Source organism: Lithohypha guttulata (genome assembly GCF_036872675.1).
Source record: "Lithohypha guttulata strain CCFEE 5908 chromosome Unknown scaffold_5, whole genome shotgun sequence".
In the NCBI taxonomy this organism is placed as follows: Eukaryota; Fungi; Ascomycota; class Eurotiomycetes; order Chaetothyriales; family Trichomeriaceae; genus Lithohypha; species Lithohypha guttulata.
This window is the reverse complement of record NW_027042754.1, coordinates 2,417,578-2,437,785: the sequence shown is the minus strand read 5'-3', so window position 1 is coordinate 2,437,785 and position 20,208 is coordinate 2,417,578. Positions and strand designations below refer to the sequence as shown.

Sequence of the window (20,208 nt, the reverse complement as noted above, 5' to 3'; positions counted from 1 at the left end):
TGCCATGCTTTTGCGCCAAATTAAGCTTATTTTGAGCTGCACGTGGAAATACCAGCCGATCATTTTTTAGTTAATTGTTTTGTACTCGTAAAGATGCAAAGTATCATCGGCAATTCGCGATCGAGGTTGATCAAGATTCAACAGTGACTAACTACTGTCCACATCTTGCTTCGATATAGGCAAATAATCCTCATCGACCCAATGCAGGCTTCCTTTCGCACGTAGATCAATCTCGCTGCAAGGAATATGACGTCCTCGCCCATCTTCGACAATATCTGCACACTCCCTCTACCAACCGACCTCTTCGCAGTTGCATTACATCCAAGTAAACCGGTACTCACAGTCGGTCTTGCATCGGGTCAAGTCCTTGCATATCAACTACCCTCGTCTGACGAGTCCTCACCTCCACCGCAACCTCGACGTGAAAGCATCAATGGCACGAACTCAATACTGTCGCAGCGGCGCAGATCATCCTCAGCCTCGGAGAACGGTCTTGGCTCAATAAGCACTATATGGAAGACGAGAAGACACAAAGGTTCATGTCGTGCGCTCGCTCACAGTCCTGATGGTTCAGTGTGCTATTCTGGGGGAACAGATGGACTGGTGAAGGCCTTTGACACAGAAACAGGTAGAGTCGTGTCGAAGGTTGCGATACCTCTACCGAAAGCTGCTCGTGAAGGGGTCGATGCTCCAACACTTCTCTATGCGCTTACACCCCTCCACTTGATAGTAGCTACAGATTCTGGCGCTCTACACATCTACGACTTAAAGGACAACTCCAAAATTATTTCAGATCAGCCGGTACAGACATACCACCCTCACGGCGAAGAACACGTCAACAATCTAGTGCCTATACCACCAACCGCTGCTAGCACGAGTGGTTTTCCGAAGCAATTTGTCACTGTCGGAGGTTCGACTTTAGCAGTTACAGATTTGAGAAAGGGCGTTGTGGCTACAAGTGAAGATCTCGAAGTCGAAGTGTCTTCGATCGACATTGTCTCGGGCTTGAAAAGTGGTGGAACCTCGGTCGGCTCGAAAGCCCTGGTAGGCCAGTCAGATGGCGTGCTCTCCTTATTCGAGCGAGGAGTTTGGGATGACCTTGACGAGAGGATAGCGGTAGACAGAGAAGGAGCATCTATAGATGCTATCTGCGAAGTCCCATTTGAATTCCTGCCTCAGGCTGGGAAGCTCAAAATGAACGAGAAGATAATTGCGCTTGGTCTTGACGATGGGACAATTCGTTTCGTTCGGGTTGGTCGCAATGCGGTAATCTACGAGTGGGACTTGAAGCACGATGAGATTGAGGGTGTGACAAAGATTGGCTTTGATGGAAGTGGAACTAGGATGATCAGTGCAGGAGGGCAAACCGTAAAAATCTGGACAAAAGCAAGCCCTGCTACGGAAGCGCGTCTCAATGTCAATGGTAAGCGGAAGCTACAAGCTGATAGTGACAATGAAGAGGAGGAGGATAGTGAGGACGAAGACGAAGACAGTGTTGAGGGATCAGAAATGGAAGCTGATTCTGAAGACGACAGTGAAAAGGAGAAATCTGGGAAGCGGAAGAAGCGAAAGAGGAATAAAGGAAAGGACAAAAGTGGTGGTAAGGCTCTAAATCTGTCAGGCATGTTTTAGGACGGTTGATGGCTTGAAAGGAGCTAGGGGGATGAGATGCAAATGTCTTGCAATGCCGCTGCATATGTACCAGACGTTTCTGGTTCATCTGCGACAAGCTTATCCTCCTCTTTGGCCCCTTGTCTGCCTTCCTTGCTACGAGTAGCTTGCCAGAATCACGTACTCGCATCGGGATGGCTTTGATAGCTTGCTTCGTCCCACGTGATAACGCGATCCCCGTCTTCCTTGCATCGCGGAACTGGATAACATATCCGCGACTTACTTCTCCATCAGTTGAACACTGTCATTCTGAAAATGTCGCCACATTGCAATGCTCGAACTCCATGTCTACGGTCCTGGGTTCGGTCTGCCGTCAATCGATTCGAGTTGTTTGGCAGCAATTGCACTCCTTCAATGCTGTGCGCAATCAGGCCAAGTTGAGTGGAAATTGATCCCCAGCAATGATCGCAGCATTTCTCCTTTCGATGAACTACCTGCCCTTCAAGTTGACGACTTATGGATAGCCGGTTTCCGCGATATTGCGCATTACATTCATACACAATATCAAGATGCCATTGAGCACGAGGTGTTCGCCATTGACCTGGACGAGGCACAATCGGCGAACAATGAGGCCTATCTTGCTTTCCTCGAATCTCGTGGCCTGCCTATCCTCGATTTGAGTCTCTACGTGTCCAGCGACAACTACACAACGTTGACTCGCTCGACGCTCTCCGCTCTCCTTCCCTGGCCACGAAGCTGGCACATCCCTCAGCAAATACGCGATGCAGCACGGAAGCGCTCTGAACATCTTGGACTGTCTGGCTTGGATGTCGATGCGTCACGCGAGAAAGAGCTGAAGAAGGAAAACGAAGGAATCAGCGCTGCCATTCCCAAGAGCCTGCGCTTGCCGAAAAAGAGTGTAAGTGCACTGCTCGGAAGCAAGGCCGAAGCAACGAGATTTCGGTTAGAGGCAGTTACCAACGACTTGTTCGAGCCATTGGACAAATTGCTAGGAGAGCAAGATTACTTTCTTGGGGAGACTATGACTGTATTGGATTGTTATGCGCTTGGCATCCTTGCACTGATGGACGTTGGGGACATGGCGCAACCTTGGCTGAGAGAGGCACTTCACAAATATCCACGTTTGAGCAAGTGGACCACAAAACGTGTGCACTCTACATTCGGTGTCTCTGTAAGGTTGCCTTGGGGGCAACCCTGCGAAAGATCATGTTCAAATTTGGGTTCGACGTTCTGAACAGCATTGCAGAATCCTTACCTCTCACACTCACAACAACTGCTATTCGACCATGTGAACACGAGGCTGCTGCCTCAGGACGTTCGGGTCAGTTGAAAAAGTTGGAAAGCAAACACTCTTTCCGTCTGCAAATACAACGCCGTCAACAAGTACTTCGAGAAACAGTTACGGCTGGTGTGTCGTCTGCAGGACTACTTGGGGCGTTGATCTACATGGGTGCATTGACGATTAAGTGGCCTTTATCGGGACCAAAGCCAATGCAACAGACCTTTGGTGAAGCTGGATCGTTTCTAGGTCTGCGGTAAATTGTACGGGCTCGATGGTTTCGACCAGATCAAGGCGTGCCGCTATTTCCGAGCCGATGAACCATGGTCCCCAGCAAGCCTCATAGCCTAGAGGACAGGCAAACCTGCCAGTATCTTTCGTAATTGTAGCTCACTCCAACCAGTCAATTGTCGAACCGAGACACTTGTTGCGACATCACCAGCCAACCACTATTGCACAACACATCGACCCGCTGATCTGGAGGTCGTGAGTTCCTACCGTACTCTTTAGGACGACCACACTGACTCCTTCGTCGTGCACACCTGTCAGAGTCGCAACGAGGCATGCATCAGCGTCGCCATTTTTTGGTGATGAAGACGAGCGTGGCTTCGATATACTGGCTAAGGCTTCTCGGCGGAAATCTGCAGTAACTCTAAAACTCCATGCTTGCGGATTGACCAAATTTAAGCTTTGACCTCCATCACCGTCGATGAGACGTTCAAGTCATGATAGATGCATTGGTTTCCCAACGATAGCAGATCAGTAGCGCGATCGAGACATCTGAACAATACTCGAGCAATCAGATATAAAGTCTTAAATTTTCACAAACATGACCATTAGCCAGGGACGAATGGATCGAATAGTACATCTTGGCGGGCTTGACTCGGTAGAAGCGCGATTCTCGAACATCGCTCCAAACATCCTGGCTTTGTATGGAGACAACACTATTCCGATTGAGCCAATAGCAATGTTAGAACTTTCATGGTCCTCAAAATGAGGACCTTACCATTCCTTCATATACTCCAAGCTTTTGTTGAAGCAATATGATCGTATGTTCTTCAGCGACAAGCCTGCAACTTTGCTTACCGAGTGCATTCGCTTATAATAGGTAGCGCAATCGCAATATAAAGACCGACCTGAGACGTATAGCTCGTGTGCTCAAGGATTCATTTTTCTTGTGCCGAAAGAGGTAATCGAGGTGTGCTGTGCCACTGTGACAATTACACAAACGGCAAAGCAAACGCTGTGGTATATCTGAATCAAGATAGTGAGTGGCACTTCCCAACTCAAATAGGCGACTTCAGGCAAAGACACTAACTGCTACCAGCACCCATTTGTCGGATTTTCAACCACAAGCCGTCAACAGTACCAGCATCCCGACCCACTACTCACTCCCGACAATGGACCAGCTCAGCAGTCTCGTCACACTGATAGCACGGCAAGAAGAGGTCGATGCCGCGCCAGCATGCAGTTCAGGAAACGACTATGATGGTCGCATGGGCCTTCGTATAGCATCCATCTTCGTTATCTGGGTTGGCTCGACGTTCGGTGCAACCTTTCCTGTCTTTGCAAATTCCCACAGAGGCCTTGGTGTGCCAGACTGGTCATTCTTTATCGCAAAGTTCTTCGGCTCGGGCGTTATCATCGCAACAGCATTCATTCACTTGCTCAGCCCTGCCGAAGACGCGCTTCGAGATCCGTGTCTAACAGGCGTTATCACTGAATATGACTGGGTGTCGGGCATCATCCTAATGACCATATTTGTCCTATTCTTCGTCGAATTGATGGTTATGCGGTATAGCAGTGTGGAACTTCCTGAACATCATCACAGTGGTATGGTCGTCGATGGCTCGAAAGAGATTGGAGAGTCTGAAACCTCAAGGAACTCGCGCAGACTGAGCGCACACCACCCTGGAAACGACCATCTCGGCCACAGCGCCAGACACGACTCGATTGAATTGGCTAACAACCCATTCACATTGGAGGAGTACAAGGCACAACTTACCGCTATCTTTATCCTCGAATTTGGCATTATCTTCCACAGTGTGTTCATAGGGTTGACACTTGCTGTATCTGGCGAAGAGTTTGTCACACTATTCATTGTGCTGGTATTCCACCAGACGTTCGAAGGTCTCGGTCTTGGTGCACGATTGGCGGTGACTCCTTGGCCTAAGGGGAAAGGATGGACTCCCTACGTGTTAGCCATTACCTACGGTTTCACGACGCCTATCGCCATCGCCATCGGCTTGGGCGTGAGGCAATCATACCCTCCTGGTAGCCGAACTACCCTGATCGCAAACGGTGTTTTCGACTCGATATCGGCAGGTATCCTGATCTACACTGGATTGGTGGAATTGCTGGCACACGAGTTTATGTTCAGCAGAACCATGCGGACTGCGCCCATAAAGACTTTGCTATCAGCCTTTTTCCTGGTATGTCTGGGAGCTGGTTTGATGGCATTGCTTGGAAAGTGGGCTTAACGACACAGGCGGTGGTGAGGTGAAGGGAGGAGCGTTACTTCTGAAGTGAGGTTCTACGGTGTGAAAGCCACAGCTTGCGTCTCCGGTATTGAGGGATCAGACTTGCGGTCACACGTGTACAGTGTTTGTATAGCCGGACAAACAGAACACGAGTTCTGGTAGTGATGAATAGTGGAGGACGATATTTCTAGGCAGCATCGGTGCGGCAATGAATTGTGGCGGCTCAACCATCCAGAATATGGCATAATGCCGTTTCCGTATTCGAGACTGAGCGCAAAACAGGACATAATGAAACCTCATCAGTATCGTTATCCTGCTCACAAGACCATGCCTATTTTGGTATCCACTATAGGCTAGCCAGATCTTGCGGATCACTGCAGATCTTGATTGTCAGACCCGCCACGTTTCCAGACGTACTCAATTTATGATATTTCGGCAGGAGGTCCAGAATGACTTGAGACTGCGATACTACGTAACCCGTTCGTTTATGTTCAAGATGTTCTCGTCGTATCATAACCGCTTCTTACCCTCTTTCTTTCAGCCAGTATGGGCTATATCGCTTATGCCGCTGGTACGCTGATCGTTGCAGTTATACTACATTCGTTATACAATAGAAAGCCTGAGGCGAAAGTGCTCAAGGTGGACTCTAGCCTTCCCTCAACGACTGAGGAGCACGACGTCGCCTCTGAACATGAACGAGTAATATCTAAGCCCGAGGCCAGCACGATTGCGCCGACCATATCACTAAACAATGGATGTGATGACCTAGAGCATACCACGACCAAGGACCAGGCAGATGATGCATCTCAAGAAGAGGAAGAATCTGCAGTGAAGGCGGAAATCTCACAAAAGCAGGAAGTCTCGAACTATGGCACTGTACCACGAACTTCAAGTCCCGTACTCAAAGTGCAATCACAAGACATGCCGCCTCCACGTCTGTCTCCGGGCGCATCGACAGCAGCACAAGCCCGCCAGAGTGCAGCCATGCCTCCTCCATCGTTTCTGACGACACCGCGCAATCGCAGCCCTCCACGTTTGACATCTGCGACCACCTCTTCTCTAACTCCACCTGCTCGTGGTCCTGCATCAAGACAAGGCGGCTTCCTAAAACCGACAGGCTTCGGCAATGGTAGCGCACTCGCTCCTCCACCTTCTGCTGCCAGTACTGCACGATCCGCAGCAACCCTAGGTGTTCCACAGCAAAAAGCCCTGACCAACACGCGTATGCAACCTGCCTTAGCGCCTACAACCTCAACCCAGCCTCCGAACAAGCGACCGTCGCGAAAAGTCATACTCAGTCCGGGTCATAGTCCTCTCGACTGGGCAGCTCTCACCAATTCCACTTCCTCTGACGCGCCACTAAAACTCCGAGGAAAAGACGCAACGGATGTACTGGGATTACAGAAGCTAGGCCGCATCACACCATCACAGCTCAAGAAGCAGACTGGTCGGAAGGGTAAAGATGCTTGGACGAGCTATCAGGGGCGAGTTTACAATATATCTGCATACTTGGATTTTCATCCTGGCGGTGGATCTGAGCTTATGAAGGGAGCAGGACGGAGTAGCGATGGTTTGTTTGCGGAAGTTCATCCCTGGGTCAATTGGGATGGTATGTTGAGTAATTGTATGATCGGGATGTTGGTCAGTGAAGACGATCCAGGTGCGCTGGGGAAGAATGGCGAGGCAGATAATGCATTGGACGAAATGGATTGAACTATATAGAATTGAGTAATTTTTGCTTATCAGGTCGCTTTCAGTGCTTTTGGTTGGTTATCTAGTGCATGCTTAACTCTGTCGAGCCATCACTATCAAGAGTGAAATCTTCACTCCGAACGTTACTGACCTAGTGTTACGAACTTCACTCTACATGCAACACTTTGATAATTCAGGAAGCACAATTCTTACCACAATCAATCCCGAAACCGCCAATATTCACGAGAACCATTGCAACAACAACATGCCGAAAGTACTACGCAAAACGTACGATCTGACACGCTCCATCAACAAACGTCGACGCATTAGAACCACAGGCACACCCATGCTCGAACTACCAGCAGAGATTCTCCTCCTTACCTTCAAAAGCATCGAACATCCCTACGACCAAATAGCATTCATGCTCAGCTGCAAACACCTCGCCAAAATAGGTACCGATGTCAAGCTCAACAAGCAGATGTTCGATGAACAGCCTGATTTCGGAAAGAGAAGGTTTCGAGCGTACTCTCACTCTATGCTTGTTCGGAAGATGTACAAGTGGGGTTTCATCAGCAAGGATTTGCAGTTTTGTCAAGGCTGTGTCAAGTACCTCCCGAAGAATCGTATCTGGAGAGATAGCTATGGTATACCATTGAAAGATATGGAGTATGTGGATTGGATGTGGGCGATTAATCGGTGGATCAGAGGAGGAGCATTTTGTCCAACTTGCCAGGTCGGTCATGTTGTGGAGGGGAGAGATTGGTTACAGAGTCAGGCTGAAGGGCTTGAAGGTGGAGTCTTGGTGAGGCGAAGACTGAGGGTGAGAAGAGAGGAAAGAGCAGAACAAGGGTCATGAGCTACTGCGAGAGACATCCTGGACACAACAGCGACAGAAAAGGGTCAATAGGTATTTTATGGAGCTTTGTGCTTCTTGCGAACTAGCTTTGGCATCGATGTCCATAGAGATGGCCATAACAATTCCACCTCATCCTGTCTTTCCTCCAAACAATACCTCAACTCGGTTGCCCATACGATGTTGTAGTACTCAGCAATGCCGGTTAGCAAATGCCACCAACCATGGCCCTCGAGCAAGATTCCCCAGGGCAAGCCGACCTGTCTTCTCCAACTTCGTAGATAGCCACAATACATTGTGTCCAAATTCCAGATCAAAAATCCTGCCGCGACTGATCCGAGTCCAACGGGTATCATCCTCCACATTCTTTCCAGCGTGACCGTGTCTCGAGTGTCGCGTCGTTGCTTCTCAGCGGCGCTGAGCGAGCTCTTCAAAGTCCGGCGTCCTGGTCGCAATGTTGTTTCCATCGTATAGAGGCTTCGACCAAAGACAACCGCTGTCAGTAGCGCAAACATGTTCTGATGAAAGACCGGATCTCCAAGGTAATGATAGTACCCTGTTACAGACATCGCTATGCTGGTGGTTATGGCAGCCAGTACGACCTTGGCTTTAGGAGAGCGTCCATGCTCAAATGTGGCGAAGAATAGTATGCAAGCAGTGTAGATCATGGATAGCTCATCGAGGAGTTGCATGGGATATTTCAGCGTCGAGTGAAATACGAATGAACCAAATCCAATCATCAGATACGAAATGTATGCGTATAGGAAGACACGGTCATGATTGTTCTGGATACAATTGGCTATGCCAACACAGGCGAGGTAAACGAACCATAGATTTGTGATGGAATTCACGATCTCAGCACTATATTGTGTTGCGTAATAATCCTGCTATTGTCAGAATTGCCTTTCCAGTTTCCAACGCTGTTCGTACCTCTTCACACCAATTGATGGTCGATGTCACAGGCGACCAGTACCCATTGCCGGAAGGTGGATATGGGACGGATGGAAGCCACGACAGCATGTGTTCTTCCCTGGTGAGTCCAATGTGCAGTGAGAATGTCCTCGTTGGCTCTGTACTGTTTGCTGTCAGAAAGCCATGAGAGCCAGAGTTGACTCAGCAAAGTTCAAGTTTAGATCTCCTGTGCGATACAGCCAAACCGAGATAGGAAAGCCGAGCCGCGCAATAGCAACACTGACCAAAAGGTCATTCTCTGAGCCTGAGCAGTCGTCATTGCCTGTGCTTTTGCTGCTCGATCGTGACATTCTTGCACTGTTTACAAACGTCCGCTCTCTTTGTACTTTTAGATGCGTCCTCCCTTGATTTTGAGGCATTCCCTTCAAAAGTCGGTCTGTCGATCCACACCTGCATTTGCACCTGCGTCCCGCACCTTGCGGACAGTCCATACTGGTCATCCCACTCATTCCTGCCTTCGCTCGTTCCCTCCTGCATCGCGGACATATAACAATACAATCCGGCTTCACAGGGTTTCTGCCCTTTCAAAAGCAAAGACCTTTAACCAATCAACCATGTGTCGGTTCGCTCACAACACAGCTGGCAGCATCAACACTCAAGGAAGGGTGGTGCTGCCTACCAATGTTGTTCCTCGACACTACGATGTTACCCTCGAACCGGACTTTGACAAGTTCACCTTCGAGGGTACAGTAATTATCGACCTTGATGTCGCTCAAGACAGTTCGTCCATTTCCTTGAACACTAACGAAATCGAAATTCACACCACTACTGTCCATGCTGATGGCGCCCTCGTTACGTCCTCCCCGAAGATCTCCTACGATGCGGATACACAGACTAGCACCATCGACCTCGATCACCAGCTCAAGAAGGGTCAAAGAGTGCAGCTCAAGCACACATACACTGGTCAGCTCAATGACAACATGGCTGGCTTCTACAGGTCCAAGACAAAGTCTGGTCAGTTTCTGGCAGTCTCGCAGTTCGAGGCAACAGATGCTCGTAGGGCTCTACCATGTTTCGATGAGCCAGCTCTTAAAGCTGAATTTACTGCTACTCTTATTGCAGACGAGAAGATGACTTGTCTATCAAACATGGATGTTGCCTCCACCACCACCATCGACTCGAAGATCACAAATGGCAAGCGAAAGGCCGTGAAGTTCAATAGATCACCTAAGATGTCTACGTACCTACTCGCCTTCGTGGTCGGTGAGCTCAAGTCAATCGCTACTGATAAGTTCCGACTTCCGATCAAGGTATGGATGACACCTGATCAGAAAGATACAGATGGACAATTCTCTTTGGAAGTGGCTGCAAAGACGCTTGCCTTCTACGAGAAAGCTTTCCAAGCTCCATACCCACTGCCTAAGATGGACATGGTAGCCATTCCTGATTTCGCTGCTGGGGCTATGGAGAACTGGGGCCTGGTGACTTATCGTGTCGTTGATTTGTTGTTCGATCAAAAGACTGCAGGAGCTGCTACCAAAGAAAGAGTGGCCGAGGTCGTTCAGCACGAGCTTGCTCATCAATGGTTCGGCAACCTTGTTACCATGGACTTCTGGGACGGTCTGTGGCTCAATGAAGGATTCGCCACCTGGATGAGCTGGTATAGCTGCAATGAGTTCTATCCTGAGTGGAAGGTCTGGGAGACTTTCGTCATCGACACTCTGCAGGGTGCTCTCGGTCTTGACGGTCTTCGAAGTTCTCATCCAATCGAGGTTCCTGTTCATCGCGCCGAAGACATCAATCAGATCTTCGATAGTATCTCTTACTCCAAAGGTTCTGCCGTCCTTCGCATGATCTCGAAATACATTGGTGAAGATGTTTTCATAGATGGTGTGAGAAGGTACATCAAGAAACATGCTTGGGGTAATACCCAAACTGGTGACTTGTGGGCTGCCCTCAGCGAAGCTAGTGGGAAGGACGTTTCAACGGTCATGGACATCTGGACAAAGAAGATTGGCTATCCTGTCGTTTCAGTGACGGAGAACGAGAAAGACGGCAGCATCACTGTAAAACAGAACAGATTCCTTCGAACAGGTGATGTCAAACCAGAAGAGGATGAAACTCTCTACCCGGTCATCCTTGGTCTCAGAACCAAGGACGGTGTCGATGAAAGCCTGATTCTCAGAGAACGAGAGCAAACATTCAAGGTTGCTGGCGGATTGGACTTCTACAAACTCAATGCGGACCATTCGGCTCTCTTCAGGACTAGCTATTCTCCTGAGCGCCTCGTCAAGTTGGGAGAGGCTGCAAAGAAGGGACTCCTCACCGTCGAAGATCGTGCCGGTATGATTGCAGACGCAGGTGCGCTTGCAGCTAGCGGATATAGCAAGACTTCCGGCATCCTCAGTCTGATCGAGAGCTTCAACACTGAAGATCAGTTTGTAGTATGGAACGAGATCCTGTCTAGGATCAGCTCTGTACGTAACACATGGATGTTTGAGGATGAAGCAGTACGAGATGGCCTCAAGGCATTCCAAAGACAGCTTGTATCAAAGAAGGCTCACGAGCTTGGCTGGGAGTTCAGCGAGAACGAAGATCACATCATGGCACAATACAAGGCTCTAATGTTTGGATCCGCTGGCCTTGCTGGTGACGAGAAAGTCCTCAAGGCAGCCAAAGATATGTTCGCCAAGTACGCTTCTGGCGACCATGATGCTATACACCCTAATATCAGAGCCTCTGTGTTGGCTATGGCGGTCAGAGACGGTGGCGAGAAGGAATGGGAGGCTGTTCGCGCTCGTGCTCATGAAGCACCTACTGCAGACGAGCGCAACTCGTGTCTACGAACACTAGGACGTACACAGAAGCCCGAATTAATACAGCGGACCCTGGAAATTGCTCTCTCCGGAGAGGTTAAGACGCAAGACATCTATATGCCTATCGGTGGCTTAGGTACCACCCCAGAGGGCATCGAGAAGCGATATGACTGGATGCGAACCAATTGGAGTACATTAGTTGAGAAGCTACCTCCCAGCATGACTATGCTGAGTAGTGTGGTGGCAATTTGTGTCAACGGCTTTACCTCTGAGAAACAACTCAAAGATGTGCAAGAGTTCTTCAGCGACAAGGACAAGAAGGGCTACGACAGAAGTCTCGAGCAGAGTCAAGATTCTATTCGCTCCAAGATCGGCCAACTCAATCGTGACAAGTCCGACGTTGAGCAATTTTTGAAAGATAAGGGCTACTATGGTGGTGCGCAGGGGAAATTATGATTGAGAACGTGTCGTGAGACGCCAGATGATAGGTCTCAACACATGAGATGTGTGGCTTCCTGTTTGACATTAGGGACACAACCAGCTCCAAGCATGTGCGCGAACACCTAGGTTGCTCTTCATACACTGACACCTGCTGCATAAGATATAAATCTTCCTCGTCCGTGCTCCATGTAGTAGAACCTTGCGGATCCATCCGTGCTGCCAGTAGTGGTGAGACGCAGGTGGTAAGACAATCTTACATGAGTGTGCTAAGTACCTAAATACCTCTTCAAGTTCTTATCCTCCCTTGCCGATCTAAACCCGAAGCGGAATGACCCTTGGTCAGAAAGCTTATCTTTCTCGCTTGGCTCATTGACCTCATTGAACTACCCAAGCCATGCATAGGACTAGTGGTAACAGCCAGCTTCACGGAAATAGCTCAACAATATCACCTGTTCCGCTGTGCAGTGCGCATTGTGACACTGAACTGCGCGCATGTCCTAGAGGCAGTACGCATGTATAAATTGTCGCCAACCCAGCCCGGCTGATAAACACTGTTACGTCGTTCAAGTATCGTCATCAACCCAAAAATATAAGAACAGAACAAGTCACAACACAAGCAATGTCATCGCCAAGCTCAACTGGATCAGGGGAGAAGAGACGACTATCATGCCAGGCCGACAGCCAACATTTCGAGAGAAAGCTCTCGCGACGCTTCTCTCTCACCGATGAGGTAGGGTACACCCCCTCCTGGGCGAAACGAGGACTACTAACACCAACAGCTCCTATCCGGTCTCCAAGAACAACCACAATCAGCACTACTATGCATGCCTCGGGAAGTTCAAATGCTAGTCTACGAATCACTCGAGCACGCCCCCTCCCAGGTCGCCTTGGCCCTAACCTGCAAGCACATGGCCCAACTAGCAGGCGACGTCAACCTCACCCGGACACACATCTCCCCCAAATACGCAGGCCTACTCCCCAAAGACTGCTTCGACGTCCCCGATCTTATGAAGCAGCTCGTCGCATGGGCACCAAACAACCTCCGACTCTGCGACCACTGCTTGACGATGCGCCCGTGCGACGCTGCTTACTGGCGGGAGATCGAGGAGTGTGATGGGAGCAGTTATTGGATTCAAAAGGTGGGGTGGTCTTTTCACGATGCGAGCTGGCATAAGCAGATGCATAATATTTGTCCGGCGTGTCATATCACGTGCACGTTGAGCGATTACGTTGATTGTGTGGGGTGTAGGGCTCTGGGGAGGTTGGGTGATATTGATTGGTCGAGGGTATCGGGTTCACATCGTCAGAGGACGGAAGAAATGCTTAGGGCTGGCATATTTGCGACTTGAACTATAGGGGCAGGGTAATATCAGTATGCCGAGTCGATGAGCGTTTTAGGTCTGCGAGTGTAGATCTGGGTGGGAGCGAAGCTGAAAGCAGTGGTCGTTGAAAGCGTTGCATTAGAAGTGAGGGCTGTGGATGTACGGATTAGATGTCCTCGGACAGTCTTGGTTGGTAGATGAAGGTCTTTTGGTCCTCCTGGCTGGCTGGATAGAAAGAGTATAAAGATATACGAAGATTAGATGATACAGCCATGAATGAAGAGACAGTTATTGAATTTTGCCGATATGGCGCCGAGATTTACTCCTCTCGACCAGTCATTTGCACGTTTCAGTTAGTCGGCGATTGTATTCCTTTTCAAGCCTCGGCTCCAGATAAACGAGGCGCGAGCATGACATCTTTGTCAGTAAATGCGTGCTCCGACTCGAAAACCGAATCAATTTGTACTCGTGCTCTCATCTCAATGCCTTACGCCAAACCACCCTAGCATTTACACTTCTCTTCACTCCCCAGCAAATCCTATACACTGCAAACATGACAGAAGCTCTGTGCGGACCGTCGAACGCCTTGTCGTCGTTTCAGAAACACACCCAGGTCGATCGAACACTACAGCAGGATCGTCTGAGAGGTCCTAGTCACTCTCCTGCTCAAGGGTTTCGCTCTTTCGATCCCCGAGCAGGAAGTCTCGATGCAGAATTCGCTGCTTTTGAGAATGCGCCGACCAATCCTTTCCAGCTGGAACAACCACAATGGCAACACAACACGGCACAGCAATTCTCAGCACAACCAGCCTCGAACTGGGCCAGCGACTTTCAGAACCTGCGAATCTCAAACTCACCTATACCTGTCTCCCAGTTCCGTACCGAGGCTCCGTTGATGAGGACGACACCAGGTGGATGGCAGCAAGAGTTTATGCGACAGAGGCCGGGCATGAGTTCTGTCGCGCAACAGAAGCAGTCAGAGATCACATCACAGACACCGGATCAGTCCTATTTGCCGTTCTTGGGAGGTTCTACGTATATGCCCCATCAGTCACTACAGAATAAGCAGAGCGCATTTAGTGGTGTGCAAGCTCAAGATCCACAGTTCAATGAAGAAGATTTCGAGAAAGCCTTTCAGGATGCTTTTCAAGAGATGCGAGACTCCGAAGTGCAATCGACAATTGCAGAGACTCAAGCTACAATAGACGAGTCCTTACTTGACAACGAAGATACATTGGACTCTGTGATACACGAACCCTCCGTGGCTAAGATTGGCTCCGATGCAATACAATATACCGCTACAGAAAATCGTACTCAAGATCAAGACAGCCGCGACGCGAGTGACCTTGCAAGAGTCGCTGGCCAACTAGTACAAAACATCTCTCACGAAACGGACGAGAAGTTCAGAAATTCTCAGTTTCTAGACCTCATGAGGCGAATACGAGACAGAGAAGTCGAGGTACGCAACAACAACTTTGAGCCTGCTCAAGACGCATATTCAACCTCGAAAACAGAAGCACCACAGCTACAGCCAGAAGACCAGCACAGCTTCCAATTTCCGAACATGAACAACGTCTACCATCCAGACGAGACAATAGACATGACAGTAGACGACAACTTCACATATCAACCCCACAACCAGATATCAGATCTACATCCAGGTGGGCCCTTCTATCCCGAACAATCCCCAAACCCCCGTTATGCCCAGATGATGAGCGGTGCAGTTGACTCTTCTCTGTCAACAGATGATGCTGGTAATAGATACGCGCAGGCGTGACTCGATTCCGTTCTCGAGGCCAGTCAACCTCAGGGCTTCGAGAACCTGAATCTGACTCAGGTCCATCCAGGCACGGACTATACTCGAGGAATTCTACAGGAAGCTGAGACGAAAAGGTGGTTGCCTTGGCCTGAAGCACATACCGCCGATGTTGGGCAGCAGCATGTCTTGACAAGTGAAGAGATGAAAGCTGCTAGGGAAAAGTCGCGAATGAGCATGAGTTCGGAAACAGAAGCTGCGGAGTGTTGGAGGAGTGCAGTCAATTTGCCTAAGCCAACAGTTGCTTATTCGAGCAAGAGCTTTCTCCGTATGGAGATGGAGCGAGCGGGTGTTGTGTAAAGGAAGAGTATCCTGACTTTCAGATGGATGTAGAGCTTCCCGATAACACTATTAAGTGGTAGAAATACGATTTGGGGAGGTGAGCGATTCCTATGAACATGGCTTGGTTCAGCACATTTGAGAGTTGCTTTCTTTTACTTACTGGATTATCCTAGCTAACAACATGAGGCACTGAACCCTCACAGAGTCCATACGAGCAAAGCACAAGAAGCACAGGTACCATATTACAACAAATTTGCCAAATTTTCAGCCAGCAGTCAGATTTACATCTTACGACATTGAATTGGTTTCTGCATCGAAACAAGTATGACTGATAAGTGAGGTTACGTCTCCTCAGTAATCGAACATGTCTTTGTGCCGAACAGAACAAACTCATTATAATTTGAGTAAATTTTCGAACCTAATGTATCGAGTCGCGTTTTCATTCTGGCTCATCGTATCTACATTTCTTGAACATACCAGCAGCATCAGTTTCTTTTTAGAGGCTCACAGTGTCTTACTCAATCTCATCCTTACCATCTCCATTGTCTCCTTCTTCATTTTCTGCCACCGCAAGGGTCTCCTCCTGTTCCTCGTCCTCATCCTCATCCACGTCCTGCTCCTCTACCTCACCCATCGTCCCCTCGTCATGCTCTTTCTCATCGTCCTCCAATAACCTATCCAAACGTCCCTCCTTTTTCAACTTCGCCTTCATCTTCTTAAGCCTCGAATTAATTGCAACCTGCGAGATTCTATCTTCTTCAGCTACATTATCCTGCGAAGGCAACAAACTCATGATATCGCTCGCTGACCATTGGTGCTGGATAAAATGGTGTAGGTTCTCAGCTATGAGATGGTTTGGATAGTATTGGCAGAGTTCGGTGGGGGTAAAGTCTGCGGGGAAAGGGGCGTCGGGAGGTGGGTGGTTAGAGAAGAGTTTTTGTTTACTGGATGGTGGGTAGGTGAGGATTGTCATTCTTCGACCGATTAGGGATGGAGGTAGTGTGATGGAGGATGAGCCGGTATTATTTTGGGTGAGGGATGGTGTTATTGTTGTGCTCGCGGTGGTCGAGAGGCTCCTTGTTGAGCTTGGGGCGTGACTTCTCGTCTTGGTGGGTGATGTGCTAAGCTGTTTGTTTAAGTCTTGTCCTGATTTCTTTGTTGCTGTTAATGTACTACCTTGTGCTTTGGACTTGCCCTTAGCGCTACGAGCTCTTTTCTTGGGACGCGTAGATGGTGGACCGAGCATGTAGTGGTCTTCTTCGGACTCTTCATCGGACACGTCAGGTGGTGGAGAATCTTTTGAAGCCAGCTTGAAGGCGGCTGCGAGTACGTCTTCTCGAGTGACAGTACGAGTTGTTTCTGGTGCCTGGCTGTCATTTTTCGATGATTCGGGACTTTCTTTATCTATAGTATTGGTAGCGCTTGTGGTTGGAGACATTACCGTCTCGCCAGTACCGGCGGTTTCCTTGCCGCTGTTGGAAGGAGATGCCAATTTTCGTTTCTTGGACCTGGTTGCATCGACGTTTGAGACAGGACCGTCTCCGTGGTCGTCCAGATCAAACTCTGGCGGTGCTGGCCGCTTTTTGTCCTTTTTGTCATTGATGTGTGTCCACATTGCTGCTGATCTTTCGGTGATGGTATGGCTAGCAATATTGAAATCTCTGGTGTGAATGCTGAGGAGATTAAGAAAGCGAAGAGCAAGATTTGTTCCATGATCAAAAGGACCGTGTAGTCCTATGACAGTGAAGGTAACGCGAACAATGAGCCACGCTTGCACAATGAAATATGGAGGTCGCAGTCACAATGCCTTGTTGTTGAAGTGAGGCCTTTACCTTTCACTTGAAATTCTATTTCTGCTCGTTAAGACTTTTCCTAGACGAAACAAAGACCGATTTTGCTATCATTTTTGGTAACTCGAGCCTGTCGAAATCTTGTCTCCATATCACGAGTTGAATACCATTGAATATGGCTGTGAGGTATCCGTACCAATTCTGACTTTCAAAATGCTGCTCTTAACTTGCCACGGATCTGTGGCCAAAAACATGGAAAGCACCATGTAGACGCTTCGTCACTGGGCGTGAGATTGACGTCGTCGTTTGTTGTGCAGAGACGACTGTCTTGCGTGGACAGTGGTGACAGTGGCTGTAAGCTGTCGCGTAATCAATTTCACTTGTCACTTGTGAAGAGCAAACGGCGCTGATGACGACGATGTATTTTAAATACCGTTCTTTGACCTGGCAGTTTCCCTTTGCCTAAAAATTGCCCCAGTGTCTTCCAGTGAAGTCTGCCGAAGAGGAAATCAACTCATATACATAACATACATCGAGCAATTCGAAGACGTCTTAGAAGTATCTGGACAAACCTTGGGTACATACTCCGTCCAATATTTCTGTGGGGCCATATTGACTGTGCTCAGAAGCCCGATATGACTCGTAACGGTGAGAACCCGAAGCGCAACAATCGAGGAAAATCCAGCGCAAGTGAGGCATCGAAAGACACTGTGACGCAGCTTGTACTTTGGCACCAAGAAGAAGCCAATAGAGCGATATCTCAGAATAGTTCCAGCAGTGTATCGAATCCCCATACTTCAAGATCGCGCCCGGACAAGCGTGATACATCGAAATCTCGCCACGATGATGCAGGTAGTCCACCTCATTGATTGGCATTAAGTATGGAAATCCATGAGCACTCTGCTTGCTCTGTGTCTTATCCGCAAATTAGCAATTTTGGCTGAAGGAAGACAGAGCTAACGTTCATCAAAACTCGGAAGCAATGATATCTGATTTATTTGTAAGCTCAATTATTTCCGCTGATAAACACAACTTGTACTGCAGCAAACCTGAAAGACAATCAGTCATATACTCTGACAGAGAACAGAGACTTACGCAGCTGACGCAGCTAACATCTCGGTCTTCTTCTCACCTGTAAAGAGACTGACAAGTAGGCAGAAAATGACAGTGAACAGAGACATAAATCCCAACCGTAATTTGATGTTCTTCTCTGGAATGCCGCTGAGCACCACGATGGAGACGATTGGGGAAAGTGCAGCAGCGCTGATTGCGAGTGACGATACAATTCGGAGAACCGGTTGGCGACCATACACAGCGGTTTTACCGAAGGCCGTGCCTGGGAGACCCTTCTTCTAGATCATATGAGCTATCCCTATCCACAACAAGGAAATAGAACTCTACCTTTGCAAATCTATATCCTCCCTTGTCGTTGTACCATCCCAGAGCCTTTTCAAACAGCCAGGAAGAGATTGGGTCCGCATGTTCTCGTGCGCAAACTGCTACCATATCTTCGAGTGGTGTAGTGTCCCATATGTTGGCGTCCGCACTTGCGAGGCCCAGATGCTTCTCGTCGTCTGTATCACTCATGTAAAAACGCCTAAATTGGACATCGGCTGGGCTTGGACATGCCAATGTTGATAGCTGACTATCCGCAAGAAGTGCTGCATCTGTGCGTATTCAGTACGCGACGAGATATCGTTCTCAGATCTTAACATACCATACTCTTTTAGCACTTCCCGCATTCGAAGGATCATCTGCCATTGCAAGCCGCTGAACGCACCTGCATCAGTCCAGCCTTCCGAAAGACACCTGAAACTATGGAAGTAGTGCTGCTTGCAAGAGTCGGAGCTGTCTCTGTCGATTTTTGCTTGTTGATTCAACCTCTGCTCCAGCAGAGCCAATTCAGCTTGCAAGTACAAAATATTGAGATAATGCAAGTGACCAAAACGTTTGGAAATCGCGGTAATGGGTAAGCGTGCCATCATATCCGCAATCTCTTTGTATCCGCCTGCTGCTGGATGTGGTCAATTCGGTCAATCGGTTGGTCATTTTGTCCTTGTGATACATTTTGGCTCATGGTAGCGCCAGAGAGGGATTCCTCGTCTGCCATAGCTAGACTATCCTAAAACTAGCCCCTGACACTTTGAGACAGCTGGAGGCAGAGACCAGTGATCTGAGAAGCAAGGTGAGAACCATATCTGGATCTTGTCTTCTATGTCTTGGGATGCTGGAAGCGTGTTACACAAGAATTGAATGGTGTCACTGTGCTGCCTCATCGAAGCTTCCCTGACACTGTTTCTTCATCTTATCAGAAGAAAAACATCTTGGCCAGTCCAAACACGACGGATTATGCTCGTCGTCGACATTGTTGGAGGTCCTAGGTTGGTGCCACACAATATGTTTGCTGTTAGCGATGTTTTGCTTGTCTAGACAAGCACAACAGCACACACAATCGTGGGTCTGACGAAGTCTTCGTGACAGTGAGATGATTGGTGTACCTCGAGCACATGACCGTATGCTACGTAGTTAAGGAAGCACTTATCTCGTAGTTTCCCTCGCGGAGCGATGAGCTGGGCTTGGGCAAGCGCGTTCGCACCAGAGAAGTAAAGCCTTCAAAGCCTAATTGGTTAGGCATCCTTCGCGGCTAATCGCGCCTGCAATAATGGATACACGTTTGGACCAGCGAGGTAACTACCACCTCGATATAATGCAATAGCATAGTCGTATTTACGGACGACGTGCTTTGCTACCCTCGTATCGTGAAAAGCGAGGTTGTAACGCCAGCAAAGGCTTTAGAGGTGCGGCACATAGTGCGATCTGAGCGATGCAACGGCTTTACCGGTAGCCCTCCCAGACTTGGTGTAAGGACGATCGATCGTCAGATTGTTAGACA

At 48.9% G+C, this 20,208-nt stretch overlaps 9 protein-coding genes across 9 annotated transcripts; 7 read left to right on the top strand and 2 right to left on the bottom strand.

Annotated features, from left to right (window-relative positions):
• Positions 1 to 246: 246 nt before the first annotated feature.
• JIP5 (WD repeat-containing protein jip5) lies at positions 247 to 1,632 on the top strand (the record flags this gene model as incomplete). Its single annotated transcript, XM_064901701.1, has 1 exon — positions 247 to 1,632. One exon carries the CDS (start codon positions 247 to 249, stop codon positions 1,630 to 1,632), a length of 1,386 nt encoding a protein of 461 aa, XP_064752777.1.
• A 310-nt stretch (positions 1,633 to 1,942) lies between these two features.
• LTR64_007380 (uncharacterized protein) lies at positions 1,943 to 3,171 on the top strand (the record flags this gene model as incomplete). The annotated part of the gene is made up of 2 exons (XM_064901700.1): positions 1,943 to 2,803; positions 2,836 to 3,171. 2 exons carry the CDS (start codon positions 1,943 to 1,945, stop codon positions 3,169 to 3,171), a joined length of 1,197 nt encoding a protein of 398 aa, XP_064752776.1.
• A 1,140-nt stretch (positions 3,172 to 4,311) lies between these two features.
• Positions 4,312 to 5,391, top strand: ZRT2 (low-affinity Zn(2+) transporter zrt2; the record flags this gene model as incomplete). Its single annotated transcript, XM_064901699.1, has 1 exon — positions 4,312 to 5,391. One exon carries the CDS (start codon positions 4,312 to 4,314, stop codon positions 5,389 to 5,391), a length of 1,080 nt encoding a protein of 359 aa, XP_064752775.1.
• Positions 5,392 to 5,937: 546 nt separating this feature from the next.
• On the top strand, positions 5,938 to 7,104 carry LTR64_007378 (uncharacterized protein; the record flags this gene model as incomplete). The annotated part of the gene is made up of 1 exon (XM_064901698.1): positions 5,938 to 7,104. One exon carries the CDS (start codon positions 5,938 to 5,940, stop codon positions 7,102 to 7,104), a length of 1,167 nt encoding a protein of 388 aa, XP_064752774.1.
• A 244-nt stretch (positions 7,105 to 7,348) lies between these two features.
• Positions 7,349 to 7,939, top strand: LTR64_007377 (uncharacterized protein; the record flags this gene model as incomplete). The annotated part of the gene is made up of 1 exon (XM_064901697.1): positions 7,349 to 7,939. The coding sequence occupies one exon, from the start codon at positions 7,349 to 7,351 to the stop codon at positions 7,937 to 7,939; it is 591 nt and encodes a 196-aa protein (XP_064752773.1).
• A 1,523-nt stretch (positions 7,940 to 9,462) lies between these two features.
• On the top strand, positions 9,463 to 12,120 carry APE2 (Aminopeptidase 2 mitochondrial; the record flags this gene model as incomplete). The annotated part of the gene is made up of 1 exon (XM_064901696.1): positions 9,463 to 12,120. The coding sequence occupies one exon, from the start codon at positions 9,463 to 9,465 to the stop codon at positions 12,118 to 12,120; it is 2,658 nt and encodes an 885-aa protein (XP_064752772.1).
• A 1,860-nt stretch (positions 12,121 to 13,980) lies between these two features.
• Positions 13,981 to 15,204, top strand: LTR64_007375 (uncharacterized protein; the record flags this gene model as incomplete). The annotated part of the gene is made up of 1 exon (XM_064901695.1): positions 13,981 to 15,204. One exon carries the CDS (start codon positions 13,981 to 13,983, stop codon positions 15,202 to 15,204), a length of 1,224 nt encoding a protein of 407 aa, XP_064752771.1.
• Positions 15,205 to 16,039: 835 nt separating this feature from the next.
• Positions 16,040 to 17,140, bottom strand: LTR64_007374 (uncharacterized protein; the record flags this gene model as incomplete). Its single annotated transcript, XM_064901694.1, has 1 exon — positions 16,040 to 17,140. One exon carries the CDS (start codon positions 17,138 to 17,140, stop codon positions 16,040 to 16,042), a length of 1,101 nt encoding a protein of 366 aa, XP_064752770.1.
• A 1,181-nt stretch (positions 17,141 to 18,321) lies between these two features.
• Positions 18,322 to 19,297, bottom strand: LTR64_007373 (uncharacterized protein; the record flags this gene model as incomplete). Its single annotated transcript, XM_064901693.1, has 4 exons — positions 18,322 to 18,364; positions 18,411 to 18,667; positions 18,717 to 18,889; positions 19,033 to 19,297. 4 exons carry the CDS (start codon positions 19,295 to 19,297, stop codon positions 18,322 to 18,324), a joined length of 738 nt encoding a protein of 245 aa, XP_064752769.1.
• Positions 19,298 to 20,208: the final 911 nt, after the last annotated feature.